The sequence below is a fragment of the Oncorhynchus clarkii genome, chromosome 20 (genome assembly GCF_045791955.1).
Source record: "Oncorhynchus clarkii lewisi isolate Uvic-CL-2024 chromosome 20, UVic_Ocla_1.0, whole genome shotgun sequence".
Classification (NCBI taxonomy): Eukaryota; Metazoa; Chordata; class Actinopteri; order Salmoniformes; family Salmonidae; genus Oncorhynchus; species Oncorhynchus clarkii.
The window spans coordinates 29,778,507-29,800,085 of record NC_092166.1 but is presented as its reverse complement, the minus strand read 5'-3'; the positions used below and the strand labels follow the sequence as shown (position 1 = coordinate 29,800,085).

General features: G+C 41.4%; 1 protein-coding gene across 2 annotated transcripts; it reads right to left on the bottom strand.

The window, feature by feature from the left end:
- Window positions 1-21,537, bottom strand: LOC139376174 (autophagy-related protein 9A-like). Of its 2 annotated transcripts, none has more exons than XM_071118447.1 (15): window positions 21,185-21,537; window positions 20,775-20,909; window positions 20,050-20,093; window positions 17,503-17,567; window positions 17,208-17,378; window positions 11,303-11,444; window positions 10,334-11,082; window positions 8,849-9,002; window positions 8,025-8,204; window positions 7,464-7,709; window positions 6,978-7,219; window positions 6,664-6,757; window positions 4,332-4,419; window positions 4,036-4,214; window positions 1-3,570 (listed from the first exon to the last, which is right to left on the bottom strand). In XM_071118447.1, the coding sequence occupies exons 2-14, from the start codon at window positions 20,881-20,883 to the stop codon at window positions 4,054-4,056; spliced, it is 2,445 nt and encodes an 814-aa protein (XP_070974548.1). In that variant the 5' UTR covers window positions 20,884-20,909; window positions 21,185-21,537; the 3' UTR covers window positions 1-3,570; window positions 4,036-4,053. The 2 variants fall into 2 exon arrangements, with proteins under 2 accessions (XP_070974548.1, XP_070974547.1); XM_071118446.1 differs by having other exon boundaries at window positions 20,775-20,906; window positions 21,185-21,509.
- Window positions 21,538-21,579: the final 42 nt, after the last annotated feature.

Here is a 21,579-nt window from a genome sequence, read left to right as displayed (position 1 = left end):
GAACGTATATTACATTTTTTATTTCAAAGTACATTACATCTTGGAACACACTTCAATGATTAAATACACACGAAATAAGAATTCCTTCGCCTCTATTCAGTTACAGAAAACAAACAAAATATGTATGATAAAGCTGTGTTGAAAACAGGTCATTTTGGCATGGTTTCTTCTCAGCTAGTGTTCCTTAAATTAAACAAAACAAACAAAAAACCTTAGTAACAAAGAAAACAAGATGCCTCAAACTATTCAACACTAGAATACGAAAACGTAGCACCTTGTACCAGTCAAAATATATATATATATTTTTTACTGGTTTGTAGTGGATAAGAAGCAATGATATTGAGTGGGGAGACTCAAGGATGTGATAAAACAAATCATTCAACTTCATTGAAAAGGGTATAAAACACTCCCCTCATCAACAGCTTCTTTTGGATCGGGAAGGCAGACAGTGCAAAAACAAAAACGTTGATCAGATTCATTCTCTTATCAAGCGAAGGTGATTTGACTACTTTGATGTCAAATAGCAGTCTGGTGTAGTTCATGTTACACAAGCCTCATCCACAATATTAGAATACAATTCCCACTGTATATTCGATGCCAACCATGACCAACCTGCCAAAATAAATACTGTACATCACGTGCTGCTAAAATACAAAGTCAAATTAGATCTGATGGTTTACATACAATGGTTTCTAATAAGGAACTAACGCCAACCCTAAGGCACTGCTCAAAATAAAGCTACATAATAAGCAAAGAGAAGTGAGGCAGTGAGATCTAGCTATGGAAACTGGCAAGACACATGACCTATCATGTCTCCACAACTAAAACGCAATACATCAGTAATGACAAATGGAACACCAACAGCCATACCAATTGTAGCATTGACTAAGCCTAAAATGTTACTGAAAACATTTAGACATTTCCCCTACTGGCTGAACTTTTACTGACCAGAGGTAACAACAACCAGGTACGCGATAGGCCCACAGTGTGGACGATAACAATACTACGCATGGTGATGCTATATGCACATTATACATACTGCGAGAGCGGCCACTGAGGATGGGAGTTCCACTCGCTATCACTTTGAGACCCCGGCTCCACAGGACCCATCTAAAATGTAGTGTAATGCAGGTACCGATCAATAGACATTTTATTTTCAGTCAGTGCAAAACGTTTGAGTCAATGTTAGCTTAGCATAGTTAGACTGATGACTACACTCACACCCCTTCGAAACACACATATAGAAAACAAAATGAAGAAAAGAGTCGTCAAACACCCGTGCTCTCTAAAGTCTTACAGTAGTGGTGGATACAGAGATATACATATAGATGTGCTCTAGGTTACTGGATCAGCCGGGCATGGATAGCAGCGACAGAGCTTTTGTGTAATGTTTCAATAAGCAGTTCTGGCTACAGTAACAAGGATACATTTCTAGGGGTGATGGGTGGGTTACATTCAGCATTTACACACAAACATGTTTGCTTTCCTTTGAGTTGTACTGTACTGATGAAACCACTAAGTGGTGCTAAAGCACACCTGAAGGATTGTTTAATTTCGAGGCTGCATATCCAAAAATGTTGTGTCAAAGACAAAAACAACAACAACAAAAAAATCAGAAAATCAGTGTTGTTCAATGTTGCATGAGAATTACATCCAGGAAAATACATGTGTTTTACATGGGGTAAATTTAAGAATTAAAAAAAAATATATTATTAAAATTAGATCCCAATCATATTTGGTATGAATGTATTTACTGTAAAGATTAATTCTTAAGGAAACCAATAAATGCTAAATTAAATATGAAATACTAAAGATATTCATAACTTAAAGTAACTGTCCAGTGAAAATCTCACTTTTTAAAAGTTGACTCATACTCAAATAATGTTGTTGACTCGTACTATACTTGTATTTGTGGACAAAACATAAATTGAAGAAGAAAAAAAAAGGACTTAAAAAAACCCACATCAAACTATCTCAAACAGACCATTAAAAAATGTTTGCAATTTTGTCATATAATACGATATCATGTTGGCTCATTGGCTGAGCTGGCCAATCAGCTGTCTATTTGCATGACCGGTATACATCCAAAACATTCTGTTGTTGGGGTACACCCATACCACTCCAACACAGAAAAGCTGCTTCTTAACATAATTACTATTTTACTCATATTGTAATTAATTAAATATTTAATTATAGGTCATATCTCAGAAATCTGGACAGTTTAAATATTTGGGACGACAAAGGGAGAATTATCTTATTTAAAATGACATCTTAGGCTGTTCTCTGAGGAAAAGTAAAATACTGACATAGGATTAACTTACAAATAAAGTAAAACCACAAACTCCAACAGCTGCAATGACAATGTTAAGAAGAAGCCCTTATACTAAAAAGTTGACTTCTCGTGTGGATATTGGGGGAAGTGTTCCGTGAACAACATGTTGAGCAGTACATGCAAAATCAACAACACTTAATGATTTACTGTACATGATATGCATCTCTGCCTATTCTCATAGCTACCCACAACAAAGTAGTTACTGCCTGGGCAAATATGTCATCTTGATCTTCGTGCGTTTCTCAAGTAATACACCTCTGTTGTCAGTGGAGACAGAAGATTGGTGATCCTTTGATACAGAATAATCAAGTTATTACCTGTTAAATAATGTTTTAGGGTCACCAAGGACTTTAAAAAGAAGATAAATAACTTAATACTGACGAAAACATGGTATTAGGCCCATTAAAGTCATAGACAGCAGCTTTTAATGACATTATGTCCAGTTTAGAAATGTGGTTAATGAATCTAGTCCATCTGTAGGCTTTTGTCAGATTTTCTTGTGGGGTCCTATTGGTGACCTAAGTAGTAGAGTTGCAGCCTACTTCAGGTCACCGCATTACTTGGCATCTTTCCCAATCATTAAAACTGACAGAACATAAGACGCTAAAGTGTATTTACAAATGTAAAGCAATAATAAGTAATGGCCAAATACGCCAATGTATAATTTTGCCCTCAACTTTCCTCATATAGTGAAAATGGTCAGGCATTCACTCCGTACTCTCTTCAGCACCAGACACCATTTCCACCATGAGAAAGTGAACCCAGACCCACATTGTAAAACTCCCAGATGCGCAAATAAAACATTTTAAAAAAAAATAAACACATGAAGAAACGCAACAAAAGTGTGACAGGTGTTGCTATGTTCCATGCTCAAGCCTGCCCTGCAAGTCTCCTGGCTGTGCATGCCACCCTTTCCCCGAGTTCTAAACACACACACACACACACACACACACAATGCTCTTTCACACTCACACAAACAGACTCCAGTCCTCTATGAGCAACATTTATACATTTTATAACAAAATGATGACATGGTGAGAGGGATGGAAGACAGGTCAGTTTCCCTGATGCCACAACAACTCCTGATGTGATAGGAGAGGCATGGTAGTGGGTTGGAGGCTGAGACAATGGTTATCCAATGAGCTCTCCCAACTGCCGTGTTGTGTTACGTGATGTCATAATACTCGCCAACAAGATCATCTAAGGCCACAATGTTCATCGAGAAAGGAGAGGAAACACTGCAAACGAAGAGAAGAAAAGACAATGAGCCACAAACACCTTTTTTTTTAAGGTCCATTACGTAGTTGAGTATGACCCGACATTTCAGATAGAAATTAGAGTTATAGATCTGTCATTCTCATTGAAAGCAAGTGTGATAAGCGATAGATCCATTCTATGTGCAAGATTTCTATGCCTCCCCTCTAAGTTTCTTTTTTGCTTCTTTTTGCTTTCAGTCATCAGCTGAAAACTATAATATTTTGGGTTACTACTGGTTGTAAAGATACTCACAGCAGTTTGCTTGTTGTATCACACAACCGGGCAAACATTTTAAGAAACCAGGAAACGGAGGAGCTATTTCTACCTATTGCTCGCATAAGAAAAGCAAAAACAGTACTACTAGATAGAACATTTCCCGACAAAATTAGCCTATAGGTTAGGGAGGAGTGTCTGTGTGTAGGAAATAGAGGTAAGATGGAACACACCCCTTTATTTAAGGCACTTTAACAACTACTCCTGGAGTCCTGTTTAGAAGTCGATCCCCTGTTGAGGACTTCCTCTTCCTCTGCATCATCCTCCTCTTCCTCCGTCCAGCCTCCCAGACGCAGCGGGGTGGGCATGCTAGACAGGTGGACTGCTGTGTGGCCGCTGTGCGTCTGCGAACCTGATTGCATAGAGGGTCGGCGCATAAGACAGTTGATAAACTGGATGTCATAACCCGACATGCTCCATCTGACTTAGCCAAGATCCTAAGTAAAACAGATGAATGACTGTTACGTACCCGTGTTGCTGATTAGATCTCTCATTGGCATTGGGTTCTGCCACTGGCCTGATGTCCTCTGGTGGGGGAGCGAGTTCTGTTGGTGGACCTAGAGACAGAAAAGGACACACTTGTGTGTTTGTGTGTGCGTACTAGGGCTGACCCCATTTAGTCGACTGGTCGATAGGCTGTTGGTGGACTGAGAATTTTTTTAGTCGAACAGTTGCACAAATCTTTTTTTTTTATGGCACGTCTTGATTGACGCCTGTTTCAGTGGACTAATCCGTTGCGGAGGCCGTGGAGATGGCATACCAGTATCACCAGTAGTACATTTACTGTTAATTCCCATAATTTATCATCTACAATGTATGTTTGGTTAACGTAATTTCTGTTAATGCATTCAATATTATTATTATAATAGTCTTTTACAGTTCTCATTGTCAGGGTGGACACGCTGTTTGCTAAGGGTACAACTTAGGCTACAATAGTGAGAAACAAGTTTTGGTTTATTTCATTCCATTTACGAGCGGTCAATTTATTCACTGTTTTGTTTGGAGCGCTCCTGTCAATGTTGAGGAAGGATACACACCCGATTACGCACAGAAGTAAGCCTTGGCTGCCGGGCCTGCATGCAAATGTAGGCCTATAAATGTGCCCATTTGGGGATCTGATAGTATTTCTGATCGTCTTAACTCACCACCACTAATGAGCCGTGGAGCTTCTAAGTAATTTTTTCTTCTGTCACGCTCGTCTGAATGAATGGACCAAAGCGCAGTGTACTTAGAGTTCCACGTGTTTAATAAATATGATACTCACCAAAAACAATACAGAAGAAAACGAAATGTGATGTTCTGGGGTGCTCACAGGCAGCTACACAAAAACAAGATCCCACAAACCACATGTGGGAAAAGGCTGCCTAAATATGATCCCCAATCAGAGACAACGATAGACAGCTGCCTCTGATTGGGAACTATACCAGGCCAACAAAGAAATAGAAAACATAGATTGCCCACCCTAGTCACACCCTGACCTAACCAAATAGAGAATTAAAATGATCTCTAAGGTCAGGGAGTGACATCTTCACCTCAAAACAGCAAGTAAAGGGAGGTCTGTTTTTATATCCATTGAGAATGACAATAGTTCCTTAATGTAGCATACTTGAAAAATATTTCCAGCTCTCTCCCTTTTGATAATCACCCAGCGAGAAAGGAAGGGGGAAAAAAGTAATGCTCTGATCCGGTGGAAACGTCATAAAATAGAAATACCTGATTAGGGTAGCCTAGTGGTTAGAGCGTTGGACTAGGAACCGGAAGGTTGCAAGTTCAAACCCCCGAGCTGACAAGGTACAAATCTGTCGTTCTGCCCCTGAACAGGCAGTTAACCCACTGTTCCTAGGCCATCATTGAAAATAAGAATTTGTTCTTAACTGACTTGCCTCGTTAAATAAAGGTTGAAAAAAAAATAAAAAAATAATCCCTTGCGCAAATAGCCTACAGATGTGCCTGTCCAGAGCTCACTGGCTCATGAAACTCCAGAACACTAATATTTTATACAATGTTTCAAGTTCCTCGCAGAAAGGTCATGCGTAGTCAGCTGCAACGTTTTTATTTGTTGGCATTATATGTATGCTAATTTTACATAGTCCCATAGGGTGGCGCACAATTGGCCCAGCGTCGTCCGGGTTAGGGTTTGGCCCGGGGTAAATAAGAATTTGTTCTTAACTGACTTGCCTAGTTAAATAAAGGTTCAATCAAAAATAAAATAATACTAAAAAGTTGGCAATGGCAATATTTGATTAAGATGTGTATAATTTTTCATTTAGATATCATTTTTATTAAATCACATGACAATTTTGAGACAACTTTATTATAAAATAAATGAAACTGTTCGACGAAAATGTGCATATGAAAATCATAATTGGCACGCGGATCGGTAGAAATGACAAGATAAATTGGCACTCCAAATGGGAAAAAGGTTGCAGACCCTTGGTATAGCCTATTACTGGCAACTTCGGGAGTGTAACGGCAGAATCTGCGAAGGTCAGAAGCGGCAACGGGAGGTGGTGGTTCGGGAACAGGTTTTGTTTCTTCTGGTTAGGCTACCTTGATCTCTTGCTCCCTCTTGTGTAATATCTGTGTCTTAATTATTTAATAGGTGTGCTTAAAGTATTAGACAAGCTTAGTAGCCTACATATTGTTGATTTTATTAAAAACACATAGGCTGTGTCTATATATGGAATAACACACACAACATTTCGACCAGCCGAATGGACCAAGATTCTTTTTTAGTCAGCCCTAGTGTCCCAGTTAAATAAACATAAGGACCCTGAGGTCATCCCTTTGAGGTTACCTACCTCATGCATGTAAATAGCATGGAGACTCATCTCGGCCAAGGCAAACTCTGAAAGCATTGTCGTGCTCCTGATCCGAGAGTCACTGGCTGACATGCTGAGGAAACAACAAGCTATTATTAGCAAGCCTAAAAAAACATCTAAATACACTGTTATTCATCACTTAATCCACCCACTTTCAACTAACCTCAATATCAAATCAATAACACACTTTTGGCATGCAAGTATCCAATCAAGCAACACTTTTGTGTTATAGAACAACCTAAATATTGTGTGTCGTGGAGTGCATTTGCAGAGCGTGGAGTCTGTTTATCTACCTGTCAATGACAGTGCGGTCACTGCAGTACATGGTGCTGTCGGGGTGGGTGGAGGGCAGGAGAACATGCGAGTGGGATCGGCTGGCGTGGGGGAGCTGGGAGTGGGAGATGGACAGTGAGGCCAGGACGCTGGCTGCGGCTGAGGCAGCCGTGCTGGGAGGGACGAAGCGGCGGTCTCGGCCAGGTAGGCCTGACGCGGTCAGAATAGGGTGGGCCAGGACACTGGCCAATAGGTTGTCAGGCTGGACAGGAAAACATAACCCAGAGATACAGAGGTCAGTATACAAGAAAGCTGACAAATAACACAACATAATGTAATCCAATACTAAACAAAAATCTTTCAGAAATGACAATACATTGACATCATTGTTGGATGAAACCGTTTGAATGAGAGTAGGGGTGCTGATACAGAGTGTTGAGGCAAATATCTTCCTGTGTACTAACTGTGACTGACTAGGAATTGGTGGTGGTGAGTTAGTCACTCACTGCGTTGCCGGACTCGTTGGAGAGCAGTGAGGAGCAGAGCGGGGCCTCAGAGAGCAGCAGCTGGGTGGGGGGTCCTCCCTGAGCGTCCTGATGCACCTTCTCCTTTAGATGGCTGATGAACACTGAGCTCTCCTGTGGGGGTTGCCAGTGGGGGTTCTTTATGGTGAAGTGCATCAGGGACAGCTCAGTCTTGCCGTTCTCAGCCTGCTGGTACACAGATGCCTCTGTCTGGCCCTCTGACATCCACTGAAAAGACAACCGGGTGGTTATACATCACTCACAGGAACTTTGCCCAACAAAAATATGAATTAACACCATTATACAGAAGTGGTCACTAATATCAGGACAACAACAACACACACAAAGTGTAAACTGATTTGTAATAGCATGGACAGTATGACTGATAACGTGGCGATATCTGACGATTAACCGCGTTAGTCTCTCATTTCAACATGCCAAATTACAAACGCTTTCCGCACTAACGACGCGACAAATCTTCCCCAATACGGTAAACATCCTAAATGAGCGAACGGTAAAGCCGCAGAGGCGACCTGAACTCACCAGTGGGTTTCCGTGGCGACGGATGTCCATCTGTGCGAAGGAGCAGATATCGCCAACTCCGACCACCTCCACGGTGAAGTTCCTGAAGAAGTCGATGATCTCCAGGGACTTGTTCCTCAGGAGGAAGATGAGGATGAAGGGCGTGACGATGGGGCTCAGCAGCTCCTCCAGGATGAACACCTAAACAGACAGAACACGGGTGAGTTACACTAGAAAGGGATTCGCATTGGGAAGATATGTTCAGACTTCAGATCCGCACGCTTAAAAGGGATACTTCGGGATTTTGGAAATGCCCTTAATCTCCTTCCCCAGAGTCAGATGAACTCGCGCATACCATTTATGCGTCTCGGTGATCGGTACGCAGGAAGTTGGAGGTAGTTGTGCGAGCCAATGCTAACTAGCAATGACTAGACGTTCTTGGGTGTCTGATAGCGTATAGCCTGCGCCATCCTTCATTGACGTCAATGAGAGAGTTGTGAGAACAGCGAAGCACTCGGATCTCAAGTCTGACTACTTTACATAGTGTCACCCAAACAAATGTTTAAAGTGCTGTAACATCAATTCATTCCTGTGTGGGGCGTGTCATATTATGGTGAATTCATTTGAATTGGAGTGTACATAAATAACTACTTACAATTAAAGCACTTGTTTAGGTATTGAGTCATTCAAAGAAGTCAGCCTATGTTAAGCCCTTACATGTCTGCTACAAGAACAATTTAACCTCAGACCGTATGCCATAAAGCCATATAAAGTTCAGTAATTCCTTTCCATCTAAGGTGAAGCCAATGAGCCCGTCTATTTACTGTCTGGCCCTTCTCACCCACCGCTTTGTACTGAAACAGCTGTGCCACCTCGTCCCGGGTCTCACTCTTGTTGGCGTTATCCCTCCAGTGGTCTGGCATGTAGTGGATGTGAGCCAGCACACACTGCAGCAGCTGCTCCGGGCACCACACCATGTGTTCGTCTGGGATGAACGACCTGAGAGGGCATATTCACACAGACGTCATCTCTCTTTTTCACACAACACATATGACATAGATCATGGACGGACTGGTATGTTTGTGGGTTTTGTTCACAAACATTGGCACATCCTAAAATCCGATGATAGTCTCGGCAATGTGTTTTCGGACCTTCCCTTGGTCGTATTCTCGCGGGGCAGAAATCTCAGAGACCAATTGGTAAACTCTGATTTACCACCCCAAGATATTCCTGAACAACGTCTATTTGCGCCCCTACTAGATGGAAATTACAAATGTAATGGCTGTGCTCAATGCAATGGCACTTATAAATGTAGATCCTTCAAACACCCACAAACAGGGAAATCGATCCCAATAAAAGGTGTTAGTACGTGCTCCACTAAGGCAGTTATTTATCTTATAACTTGTCCTTGTAGTAAAAATGATGTAGGTAAAATAAAGCGTGAATTAAAAGTACGTATCTCAGAGCATCGTAGCACCATTAGGTGTAAAAACTTTACTTCTCCAGTTGCGGCCCACTTCTTGGAGGCAGGCCACTCGATTTCGTCTCTGCGTTATATTGGCATCGAACATGTCACCCTCCCTAGGAGAGGGGGTAACCTTGATAATTTATTGTTAAAACGAGAGGCTGCCTGGATCTTTAATTTAAAGACCCTTGCGCCCTTCGGTCTCAACGTAGACTTTGATCTGAAGCCATTCTTGTGATTATTGTGACTTTGCCATTGTAATTGTTTGTAAGCTTGTGTAGTCAAATTAATCTATGATCGTATGCTATCCATTTGTTTGTATGCTGTTCTTTGTATGACATTTTAATATTTGATTATTAACCAATGATATCAGGCCACTCTTGGCCATGATTACAGACACCTGTGTCTTTTGACACTATATAAACGAGTCATCCCGCAGTGTTTGTGATTATACCCTGATGAAGACAGCTTGGCTGTCGAAACGTTGGTAATTACATTTTTGTATCTGAGCTCCTAGAGTGTGCGGCTCTCTTTTATTTTCAAGTCTTCTACTCCGCTAGCCAGCACCTCGTCTTAATAGGTGTGCGTTTGTGTTTGTGGGTTTAACATAGGCTGAATTTCTTTATGGATAGACATTCCCGAGAGCTCCCTCCCTTCTACCCCCTCGCTCATTCCTCATCAGATTTAGATTAGAATTGGTGGAGTGGCAACCATATTCTGGAAACTAGGTTCAGCTGTTCCATACCAACTCATCCGCAATGGGAAGCGGGAAGGAACGACTCCTTTGAACAAAACACAACCAGTACAAGATCATCCCGAGAGGTCACCATTCCCCCTGTGGATGCCATTTTGTCTCCTCACTCACCTGGTGATGGTGATGACCACTCCCAGCACGGTGATGGCGGTCAGGATATGCTGCACGGTCAAAACATCCTCGTCGTACACGGTCAGCGCGATGAGCACGGCCAGCACCGAGCCCGAGAAAAACGCCACGTTCTTGGCCAGCACGGTCAGTAGCGGTGAGGTGAACGAGTTCATGTACTTGGAGGTGGGCTTGTAGCCGCGACCCAGTCTGCCGTGCAGCTCGTGGTCCAGCTCGTTGAAGTGGCGCAGGTAGAGGCGGCCGTACAGGGACCAGCGGCGTGCTCCCAGACTCCCCGGCTCCCTCCTGATGACCTCGGTGTAGCTGAAGAAGGCGTAGAGCACCTGCCACACCAGGATGAAGGGGCAGAGGAGCAGGTTAGCCACGCCCATCAGAAGAATGACCCGGCTCAGCTGCTGGGCCAGCTCCAGACGGTTGCCTGCACGTTTGTACTTGGGGTGCAGGTTCCATTTGTTCTGGAAAAGCGACCCCGGACCCCAGAAGAGAATCAGCTCAAAGTTGTACTTGAGGCCCTGGGTGAGGAACACCAGATTGCCCAACAGGGGGAGCTGTAACTGTACAGGTAACAGGGACTTGTTGACCATGGCTACCATGTAGTTCTTGAAGCGCAGGATGCGGTGGTAGATGTCCAGCTCAGTTAGCTCCTTCTTGTGGATGCACATCTGCTGCTCCCGCTGCAGGCTGATCAGACGGTCCTGCACCTCCTGCCACGTGAAGTTACACAGCTCGCCCTGAAATGGCGAAAGGGCAGAGGTCAAAAGTGTTCAGAGATTGTACCGTGATAGGAGGGACTCGTGCGTAAGGCGGGTGGGCACGACCACAAACATTTATCTTGGCGTCTTTTGAAACCATTGTAATCCAAGCAATCTTATTTTGCTAAAACAGTTGCTAAAACAACCTTGAACCATTTGGCAGATCACAGTTTCATGAGACTGTGGGATCACGCCTTACCATTCTGATCTTCAGTGCTTTGATGTAGAACTGTCGGATCTCCCAGTAGTGGAGGACGTTGCAGAAGACCTTGATCATCCGGTAGACCCAGAAGATGGCTGCCATGATGAGCAGGAAGATGATCCAACTGTTCTCCTGGATCCTACAGAGGAGAAGAAAGGATGACAAAAGGGGGGAAAATGTATATTTAAGAGATTTGTGTTTTTGGTCCATGTTTGACAGGGTTCAGTGGTTCATTCCACGTAGTGGAAAATGCATGCGTGTGGGAAGATGGCACGAGCCATTCATCAGCTGCATAAAGAGCAGGTCAAAATCATTCATTTTCACCATTGATGTATGATCAAAATAACCATCTACAAATGAGAGTAAAGGAGCCTAATGAATCTGTTGCTTTTAAGACTCCTCATGGGTGACCTGAACCAACCACATGCTGTAATTAAGCTGTGGGGCCTGAGAGGTAGAGCTCTGCTACCCGACCAGCCCGACGGGCATGTTTTTTCATCAATAACTAGGGTAAGGGCAGGGCTCGGGTATCACTAAATTGATCACTAACATTTTGAAGCGGAGTCATTTGCACGTGCTCTGCTGCGCAGTAGACATGTCTGACTAAGATCATAACATTGTGTCAGAAATGCTTTAACCTTGTCAAATATAAGACAGATTATTTCACAAAAAATAAGTTTAGAGATGACAAAAAGTAGCTAACAGCTAACTGCTGTCTCATGGCTCTTCATTAAGCGGAGCAGCCCAAGCGGCGCCGTTGCTATGGATACTCACGGATACTCATAGGATACTCACAGGCCGCCATAAGCTGAGTGCATGCAGAGTGACAGAGGAGCAGCTAACTTACAAAATGGCGGAAGTTATTTCTGATTTGGCAGAAACAATCGAGCCTGGGTAGGGCCTGAACGTCGCTTGCATGGGTGGGGCTCGGGCTTAAAATTCATGCCCGTGCAAGGCTCTACTGAGAGGTATCTTCAGATACTGCACTCCTGTTCACAGTTTGTTGCTTGGATATGTCTCAGTAACAGTCTCTCCTGCGTATCAGAGAATTACTAAGAATCAGCTGGTAAAGTATCCCATTTCAAGTCACACACAGGTTATTATCTAGCTAGCCATCCTGGTAAACATATTCAGGAGAATAAACAAATGCAGGAGTTTAATTTTGAAATGAAAATCCAAATACAAACAGCGTTGTGACAAAGTTAGGCTACTTCCTGATTTGTGTGACAGCTCTTTAATTTCAAGACCAACTCAATGATGAAACAGAGAGGAGTTGGGGGAAGCAGACTAAGTCAGTAGTTCTAAAATGGTGGGACATGCTGTTCCTGGGATAGAATTCCTAGCAGTGGTGTGTAATCATCTTCTATATAAACACCCATTCAGTCACTGAAGTTTTTAGGGGGGGGGGGGGGGTCTACTATAACCCCGCAGTCTAGGATTGTGTGCAGAATCAGATTAACGATATTGCAAAAGACAAGCAAGATGGTTTATCCATTTTGGAAAAAGATTTTGCTGTGGTGGGGTCTGGGTCTTGCTGCAGTACTAGAGGATGTCATGTGGTCCACAGGCTGCCTGCCCAGATTTCACAGTGATTCCTTCCAGCTACTGAGTCTCACCATTCAGGGACTATCCATTACATGGTTTTCCCTGGTACTACTCTGAACACAGATACACAAATAACCTGCTCCAGGAACCAGTCATCCACTACAGGCTGGCGGTGTTGCAACTTGTGTTTACAAATGTTTTAGGAGAAGGCTACGTGAATATGCAGGGCTATAAATCAGTCATAGCAGGATAAATACTTAACTGAATCTATTTTTTATACTTAAATGTAGTATTTTGAAATAAACAGCTAAAATGTACAGTAGTTGCTAGGCTGTATAAATCCCATAGAGAATGCTCACTAAACGCTAATGAGCACATTGCAAACATTTTATACAGTCTCAAACACCACGTGACTGGGGACGACAGGTAAGCTTCAGAATGAAAAATGATGTCACAGGTGAAATGAAGCACGCAATCTTCTCCTAACGTATTGCACAAGTTGACTGCAGGTACTTACTTAAAAGTAGCTACAAATATTCAAATGTATAAAAGATATTGAAAGAAATTGTTTCAACGCTGTTGACGGTATTGAAAAACCATCCCATGGCTATTTCTAAATAAGCCAGTATGTTGCACAGAACTTAATTTCTCTTTCAGATGTGTCTTTGACAGAGAAGTCATGACTACCAAAGCTTTTGCTTGGTAGGCATAACTAACTAAGCTCTTTAACACAAGGTTTCTCAGCACGCATTACTCAAACAACTCAGGATCAAATTTCACTAAAACAGCAGCCATTCCCTCGGTCCATTGAACAGAATTAGACTTAAGTGCTCGACAGCCATCCAAATGAGTTCAATTAATGACCACTTTCAATTAGGTAATAGGAAATGACAATAATAGGACTGCCACTCAAAAGAGCTTATTTTACAATTAACATCTCTGATACACAACTAAATGTACTCATCATAATGTTCTGAGTGGAAGAATAACCCAAAGGCAATGTGAAAGTAGGCCAATGCTCTGTGCTCCACGAATGTGAGCCTCTCTCTCACAAATCTAATAAGCAAATATTAGCCTCGGAATGACTGGTCAAAATTACATTATGCTGTACAAATTAAATCCCTTTTCTCAACCCTGATGAAGTTCTGCAGGCTCTTAGATATATACCCTGGTATTACTGTGGCCTTGTCAATACACAATTTAAATGAAAAAGGATTTAGATTCTGACATTGGTTGTGGTAAGACAAGTGTACATCAGGAAAGTGTACATCATGCACTCAAGCACCTTCATTTCTGCCAGATCATGTACAAAAACAATAAACCTGAACTGGTAACAGAGATAACTGGGTAGACATTGCTAATGTTGTCCTCTAGCTGGAAAGGGCAGATTTTTATGGAATATCTACATAGGCGTAGAGGCCCGTTATCAGCAACCATCACTGGCACGTTGTGTTAGCTAATCCAAGTTAATCATTTGAAAAGGCTAATTGATCATTAGAAAACCATTTTGCAATTACATTAGCACAGCTGAAAACTGTTGTTCTAATTAAAGAAGCAATAAAACTGGCCTTCTTTACACTAGTTGAGTATCTGGAGCATCAGCATTTGTGGGTTCGACTGCAGGCTCAAAATGTCCAGAAACAAAGACCTTTCTTCTGAAACTCGTCAGTCTATTCTTGTTCTGAGAAACAGTTTTATTGCTTCTTTAATCAGAACAACAGTTTTCAGATGTGCTTACATGATTGCAATTAATTAGCCTTTTAAAATGATAAACTTGGAATAGCTAACACAACGTGCCATTGGAACACAGGAGTGATGGTTGCTGATAATGGGTCTCTATACCTACGTAGATATTCCATAAAGAATCTGAGGTTTCCAGTTACAATAGTCATTTACAACATTAAAAATGTCTACACTGTATTTCTGATCAATTTGAGGTTGTTTTAATGGACAAAATAAATGTGCTTTTCTTTCAAAAACAAGGACATTTCTAAGTGACCCCAAACTTTTGAAAGGTAGTTTATATATACAGTTGAAGTCAGAAGTTTACATACACTCAGGTTGGAGTCATTAAAACTCGTTTTTCAACCACGCCACAAATCTCAAAACTATAGTTTTGGTAAGTCGGTTAGGACATCAACTTTGTGCATGACAAGTCATTTTTCAAACAATTGTTTACAGATTATTTCACTTCTGATTCACTGTATCACAATTCCAGTGGGTCAGAAGTTTACATACACTATGTTCACTGTGCATTTAAACAACTTGGAACATTCCAGAAAATGATGTCATGGATTTAGAAGCTTCTGATAGGCTAATTGACATCATTTGAATCAATTGGAGGTGTACCTGTGGATATATTTCAAGGCCTACCTTCAAAGTGTCTCTTTAGTTGACATCATGGGAAAATCAAAAGAAATCAGCCAAGACCCCAGAAAAAAAATTGTAGAGCTCCACAAGTCTGGTTCATCCTTGGGAGCAATTTCCAAACGCCTGAAGGTACCACGTTCATCTGTATAAACAATAGTACGCAAGTATAAACACCATGGGACCACGCAGCCACCATACCGCTCAGGAAGGAGACGTGTTCTGTCTCCTAGAGATGTACTTTAGTGTGAAAAGCGCAAATCAATCTCAGAACAGCTGCAAAGGACCTTATGAAAATGCTGGAGGAAACAGGTACAAAAGTATCTATATCCACAGTAAAACAAGTCCTATATTGATAAAACCTGAAAGGCCGCTCAGCAAGGAAGAAGCCACCGCTCCAAAACCGCCTTAATAAAGCAAGACTACGGTTTGCAACTGCACATGGGGACAAAGATCGTGCATTTTCTCAAAATGTCCTCTGGTCTGATGAAACAAAAATATAACTGTTTGGCCATAATGACCATTGTTATGTTTGGAGGAAAAATGGGGAGGCTTGCAAGCCGAAGAACACCATCCCAACCGTGAAGCACGGGGGTGGCAGCATCATGTTGTGGGGGTGCTTTGCTGCAGGAGGGACTGGTGCACTTCACAAAATAGATGACATCATGAGGAAGGAAATGTATGTGGATATATTGAAGCAACATCTCAAGACATCAGTCAGGAAGTTAAAGCTTGGTCGCAAATGGGTCTTCCAAACGGACAATGACACCAAGAATACTTCCAAAGTTGTGGCAAAATGGCTGAAGGACAACAAAGTCAAGGTATTGGAGTGGCCATCACAAAGCCTTGACCTCAATCCCATAGAAAATTTGTGGTCAGAACTGAAAAAGCGTGTGCGGGAAAGGAGACCGACAAACCTGACTCAGTTACACCAGCTCTGTCAGGAGGAATGGGACAAAATTCACCGAACTTATTGTGAGAAGCTTGTGGAAGGCTACCCAAAACATTTGACCCAAGTTAAACAATTTAAAGGCAATGCTACCAAATACTAATTGAGTGTATGTTAACTTCTGACCCACTGGGAATGTGATGAAATTATTCCCTCTACTATTATTCTGACATTTCACATTCTTAAAATAAAGTGGTGATCCTAACTGACCTAAGACAGGGAATTTTTACTATAAATAAATGTCAGGAATTGTGAAAACTGATTTAAATGTATTTGGCTAAGGTATATGTAAACTTCCAACTTCAACTGTATACACACACACAATCCATCTACCAATACATCTATTAACAGGCTGACTAAATTGCAAAATAAATGTAGAAATCTATATTATTCAATTATTGCACCCACACTGCTCACGCGTGCCAACGAGCGTCTGCGTTGGCAAGAGCTAAAATAGAAATCAGTTCTATTTGTGACGCAGATCGCACTGCAAGTCATGCCTCTCCCATCTCTTCATTGGTTTATAGAAGCAGGTACCCACGTGCCATCTCCTCATTGGTCATACCCACATGGGTGACTGAAAGACGAATGAGGTCAGTGGCGGTAATGCACCTAATTTATTAAAGTTGCCAATTGCAATATAAAGTAAAGATAAGAAAAAGCCTAGAAGGAGGAGATGACTAGAAACGATTCAATTCACCGTTTCATGTTTGGATAAATTTTTGGAGTAGAGGACCGTGTGAATTTCAGGTGAAATAACAACTCAATGTGTATATCCCAGGACAAATTAGCTAGCAACAGCAAGCTAGCTAAAAGGGACAAATTAACTAGCAAGTGCAAGCTAGCTAGCTAAATTACCATAAATGTTTAATGCTTTTCGACCTGTCCCCAAATTAATGTAATTGGTTCAGAGTTTGTTTTATTATTTTAACCTGTGTGTCGTGATCACGTTTGGTGTGGGGGGACAAAATACATTTATGCACTATGGCGCACGCGCGCAGCTGGTTTGGGTTCCATGTAAGACAATGCTGATTGACATACCTCTCAGTGCACTGCTGGCTTGGTAGGATGGCATCAGGCAGAGTGACCTTGTTTCTGTCCAGGGGGTTCTGGCCAGGTCCTGTATGGTTCACTGCCCGATTGGCAAACAGGATATCATACTCCACACAGTTGAACAGGAATGTTGTGAATGTGACCACAAACAGGAACTGACTGCAATAAGGAGTTTGAGATTTTGGGGTTAAACATTAGCTGATATAAACTTTGAATATCGTTTTAAAAGTAAAAAATATATCTTACAATAGCATGAGGATTGTAAATAAATCGATATACTTACAAAAGTTCAAAGAACTCTGATAACATCATACAGGCAAAGCCATTCTTCTGATGGAACTGATAGATGTGGAAATTCAAGTAAAGAAAAACAAAGAATTTAAAGGGAAATTCCATCTCATAACATCATATTCATTATCTCCAACACCATACCAGTGTCTACATAAGCGTTTCTATAAAGACAATAAGGTCCAAAAATATGCTTCTCTTTAACGCCACAGGGTAGGATTTAAAAGTAAAAAAAGACAGTTATTTTTAAAACCTGCAATGAGCTTAGCCAGAGGGAGGGTATTTTATTTCTCTCCACGTCACCGCAAATCAAACATTTTCAAAATCACTTGTTTTTTATGTTTTAACTTTGATATCATCATGTAGAACTTTTTCAATTTGATTATTTTCTACAAAATGTTGAATTTCAGCATTTTGACATATGTAGACAATGATATTGTGCTGGAGATAATGAAAGTGAGGTTGAAAAGTGGTGGAATTGCCCTTTAAGTGTTGTCACACCCGACAAAACAATTACTCTGAAGTAACCTTTGATGCTTAATCGAATAATAACAATGCATGTTTATTCGTAATTTTTTAAGTAGACCTAATACAACCCATGGAGAAGGAAAAAAACAACAAAGCAACTTGAAGTGAACCAGTCTGGCATCAATATCATTAAAGTACAGAGCATTTGATCTGGAAGAACACACATAATTGAAAGTCGTTCTCCTGAGGCAAGTGCCTAATTTAAAGTCACCGCATCATAAATTGCATTTGTATCTAGCGACATCATACTGCCTGGATTAGATTAAGATGTCAAAACTGTGTCTGAAATTGCCTCTTTATAAATTAGATCATTAGGTGAGAGTACAGAAACACACATTATAAAGCTGCAATTTTAAACATCACCTTGAAAGAAATTATTCTTTGCAACCCAATAAGCCACAGCATATACAGTGACTTTCGGAAAGTATTCAGACCCTTTGACTTTTTCCACATTTTGTAACATTACAGCCTTATTCTAAAATGAAGAAAATAAAACAATTTCCTCAGCAATCTACACACAATACCACATAATGACAAAGCAAAAACAGGTTTGTAGAAATGTTTACAAAACATAAGTATTACATAAGTATTCAGACCCTTTGATATGAGACTCAACATTGAGCTCAGGTGTATCCTGTTTCCATTGATCATCCTTGAGATGTTCCTACAACTGGATTGGAGTCCACCTGTGGTAAATTCAATTGATTGTACATGATTTGGAAAGGTACACACCTGTCTATATAAAGGTCCCACAGTTGACAGTGCATGTCAGAGCAAAAACCAAGCCACGAGGTTGAAGGAATTGTCCGTAGAGCTCCAAGACAGGATTGTGTCGAGGCACAGATGTAGCGAAGGGTACCAAAACATTTCTGCAGCATTGAAGGTCCCCAAGAACACTATGAACTCCCTTATTCTTAAATGGAAAAAGTTTGGAACCACCAAGACTCTTCCTAGAGCTGGCCGCCGGGCCAAACTGAGCTATCGGGGGAGGAGGGCCTTGGTCAGGGCGGTGACCAAGAACCAAATGGTCACTCTGACAGAACTCCAGAGTTCTTCAGTCGGGATGGGAGAACCTTCCAGAAGGACAACCATCTCTGCAGCACTCCACCAATCAGGCCTTTATGGTAGTGTGGCCAGACAGAAGCCACTTCTCAGTAAAAGGCACATGACAGCCTGCTTGGAGTTTTCTAAAGGCACCGAATGGCACTCAGACCATGAGAAACAAGATTCTCTAGTCTGATGAAACCAAGATAGGAACTCTGATTGCCAAGTGTCACGTCTGGAGGAAACCTGGCACCATCCCTACGGTGAAGCGTGCTGTTGGGATGTTTTTCAGCGGCAGGGACTGGGAGACCAATCAGGATCAAGGCAAAGATGAACGGAGAAAAGTACTGAGAGATCCTTGATGACAACCTGCTCCAGAGTGCTCAGGACCTCAGACTGGGGCGAAGGTTCACCTTCCAACAGGACAACGACTCTAAGAACGCAGTCAAGACAATACAGGGGTGGCTTCGGAAGAAGTTTTTGAATGTCCTTGAGTTGACCAGCGAGAACCAGGACTTGAACCCGATCGAACATCTCTGGAGAGACCTGAAATTAGCTGTGCAGCAATGCTCCTCATCCAACCTGACAGAGCTTGAGAGGATCTGCTGAGAAGAATGGGAGAAACTCCCCAAAAACAAGTGTGCCAAGCTTGTAGTGTCATACCCAAGAAGACTCAAGGCAGTAATCACTGCCAAAGGTGCTTCAACAAAGTAAAGGGTCTGAATACTTATGTAAATGTGATATTTCAGTTTTTAGGAAATTAGCAAAAATAAATAATTTAAACTGTTTTTGCTTTATCATTATGGGGTATTGTGTGTAGATTGATGAGGAAAGAAACAATTTAGTCAATTTTAGAATAAGGCTGTAATCTGACAAAATGTGGAAAAAGTCAAGGGGTCTGAATACTTTCCGAAGGCATTGTATATTGCCAGAGAAACATGTTTTATCACAACATTTGTTAAAAGGATATTCTTGTGAAAAAGTTGTCCAGATTCTTGATATGGTGCCATGAGTCTGCAAATTAGGGGTGAAAAAAAGAGATTCAAAGAAACCATTACTTTTTACCCCCTCAACAAAACAGCAACAACAGTTTTGATCAGGTATGAATTGAAGAAAACAACAACTTTAAGTGAATCTAGTGCCTGTGCTTATAAGTGATTGGGGGGGAGGGAATCGATAGTTACATATAGGGATACTTATTTTTGATGATACATTGTATCGTTTTGACAATATTGCAATATTATTTTTGTGCTAGTTGGCTGTACCTGCACCAAAACTCCAGTATTTTGCCTTCATACTTTGTCCTCCATTTTCTTTTTAAATTGGAAGACAATTTGTTTTCAGCACTTTTATTTCCATGACTGATCAAAACTCGTTTTGTCATGGCTCTCATCCCTTTGCAGCAGATACTGTATATGGTGATCAATATGTTTGGAACATCGAATCACAATACATATAGAATTGTGAGAATCGTAATGCATATCATATCGGCACCTAAATATCGAGATAACATCTTATCGCGAGGTCCCTGGGAATTCCCATTCCTAGTGCTTATAGGAAACAGGAATCGTGCCATTACTGTGTCATTACAAGAAATCAAATTTCTCACCAAATCATATTGTACCATAAGATAGCGTTATGTCTAGCACTGATAGCTAGGACAAGATATGTTATGTAATATAAGTGGTACAGTACCTCTCAGGCCCTCTGGCACATGTACTAATAGGTCCTCTTCCCCGTGAGGTGAGTCCTCCTCAAAGTCCTCAATCCGTTGGTACTCCTGGTAGGTTTCTAAGTTGGCCATAGTGCTTCACATTCTCCCTGCACCTTCTCCAACAGGCAAGTTGGGAACACACACACACACACACAGTGTTATTGTGACGTTGGTTTTCTATGCAGTTGCTACCTAGTTAACAACATTAGTTTAAACGAAATCAGACAGGTGAGGGGGATTGCTAGGTAGTTACTATACGTTAACTATTATGCTAACGTTATCTAAATAACATTACATACAATGTGGCGTTGAATGGTTACTTATGGCCAACAAAGCTATAAACCAGCAAGTAGATAGCTATCTAGCAAGGTATGTAGTTAACTGTTCTTACCTCTCTCAGCTTATTTTCTTGCTAGTCAGTCAGCCAACGTTTCTCGTTTATCCTTGACTGTCTTGACGTAACGCTGATACGGTACCGTTACGTTAGCTATGTGGCTAGCTAGCTGTTGTTCCCTTCTCGGTCCATTCGCTGGATTCTGATTTCAAGTGGCCTGGATTAAATTCTACGTTAATTGTCGCGCTATTTGCTAGAATATCCACTGTTATATATATATATAACTAATAACCATTTAGGGTTGATAACTATTTATGGTAGATAACCTAGTTAGCTAGCTGGATCATTTGAGGTGGGCTTCCACTGTTCTGTCATTCACAAACAAACCTCAACAAAACATAATTTGACGTCACTTGGTTTTAACGATCGTCACTTCCTCAAGACGATTTCCC

Coding starts and splice junctions, on each gene's coding strand:
- LOC139376174 (XM_071118447.1), bottom strand. CDS start 20,883: ATGGCCAACTTAGAAACCTACCAGGAGTACCAACGGATTGAGGACTTT. Junction 6,758..6,977: donor GACCGCACTGTCATTGACAG/GTAGATAAACAG, acceptor TTGTTTCCTCAG/CATGTCAGCCAGTGACTCTC. Junction 4,420..6,663: donor ATGCTATTTACATGCATGAG/GTAGGTAACCTC, acceptor TTCTGTCTCTAG/GTCCACCAACAGAACTCGCT.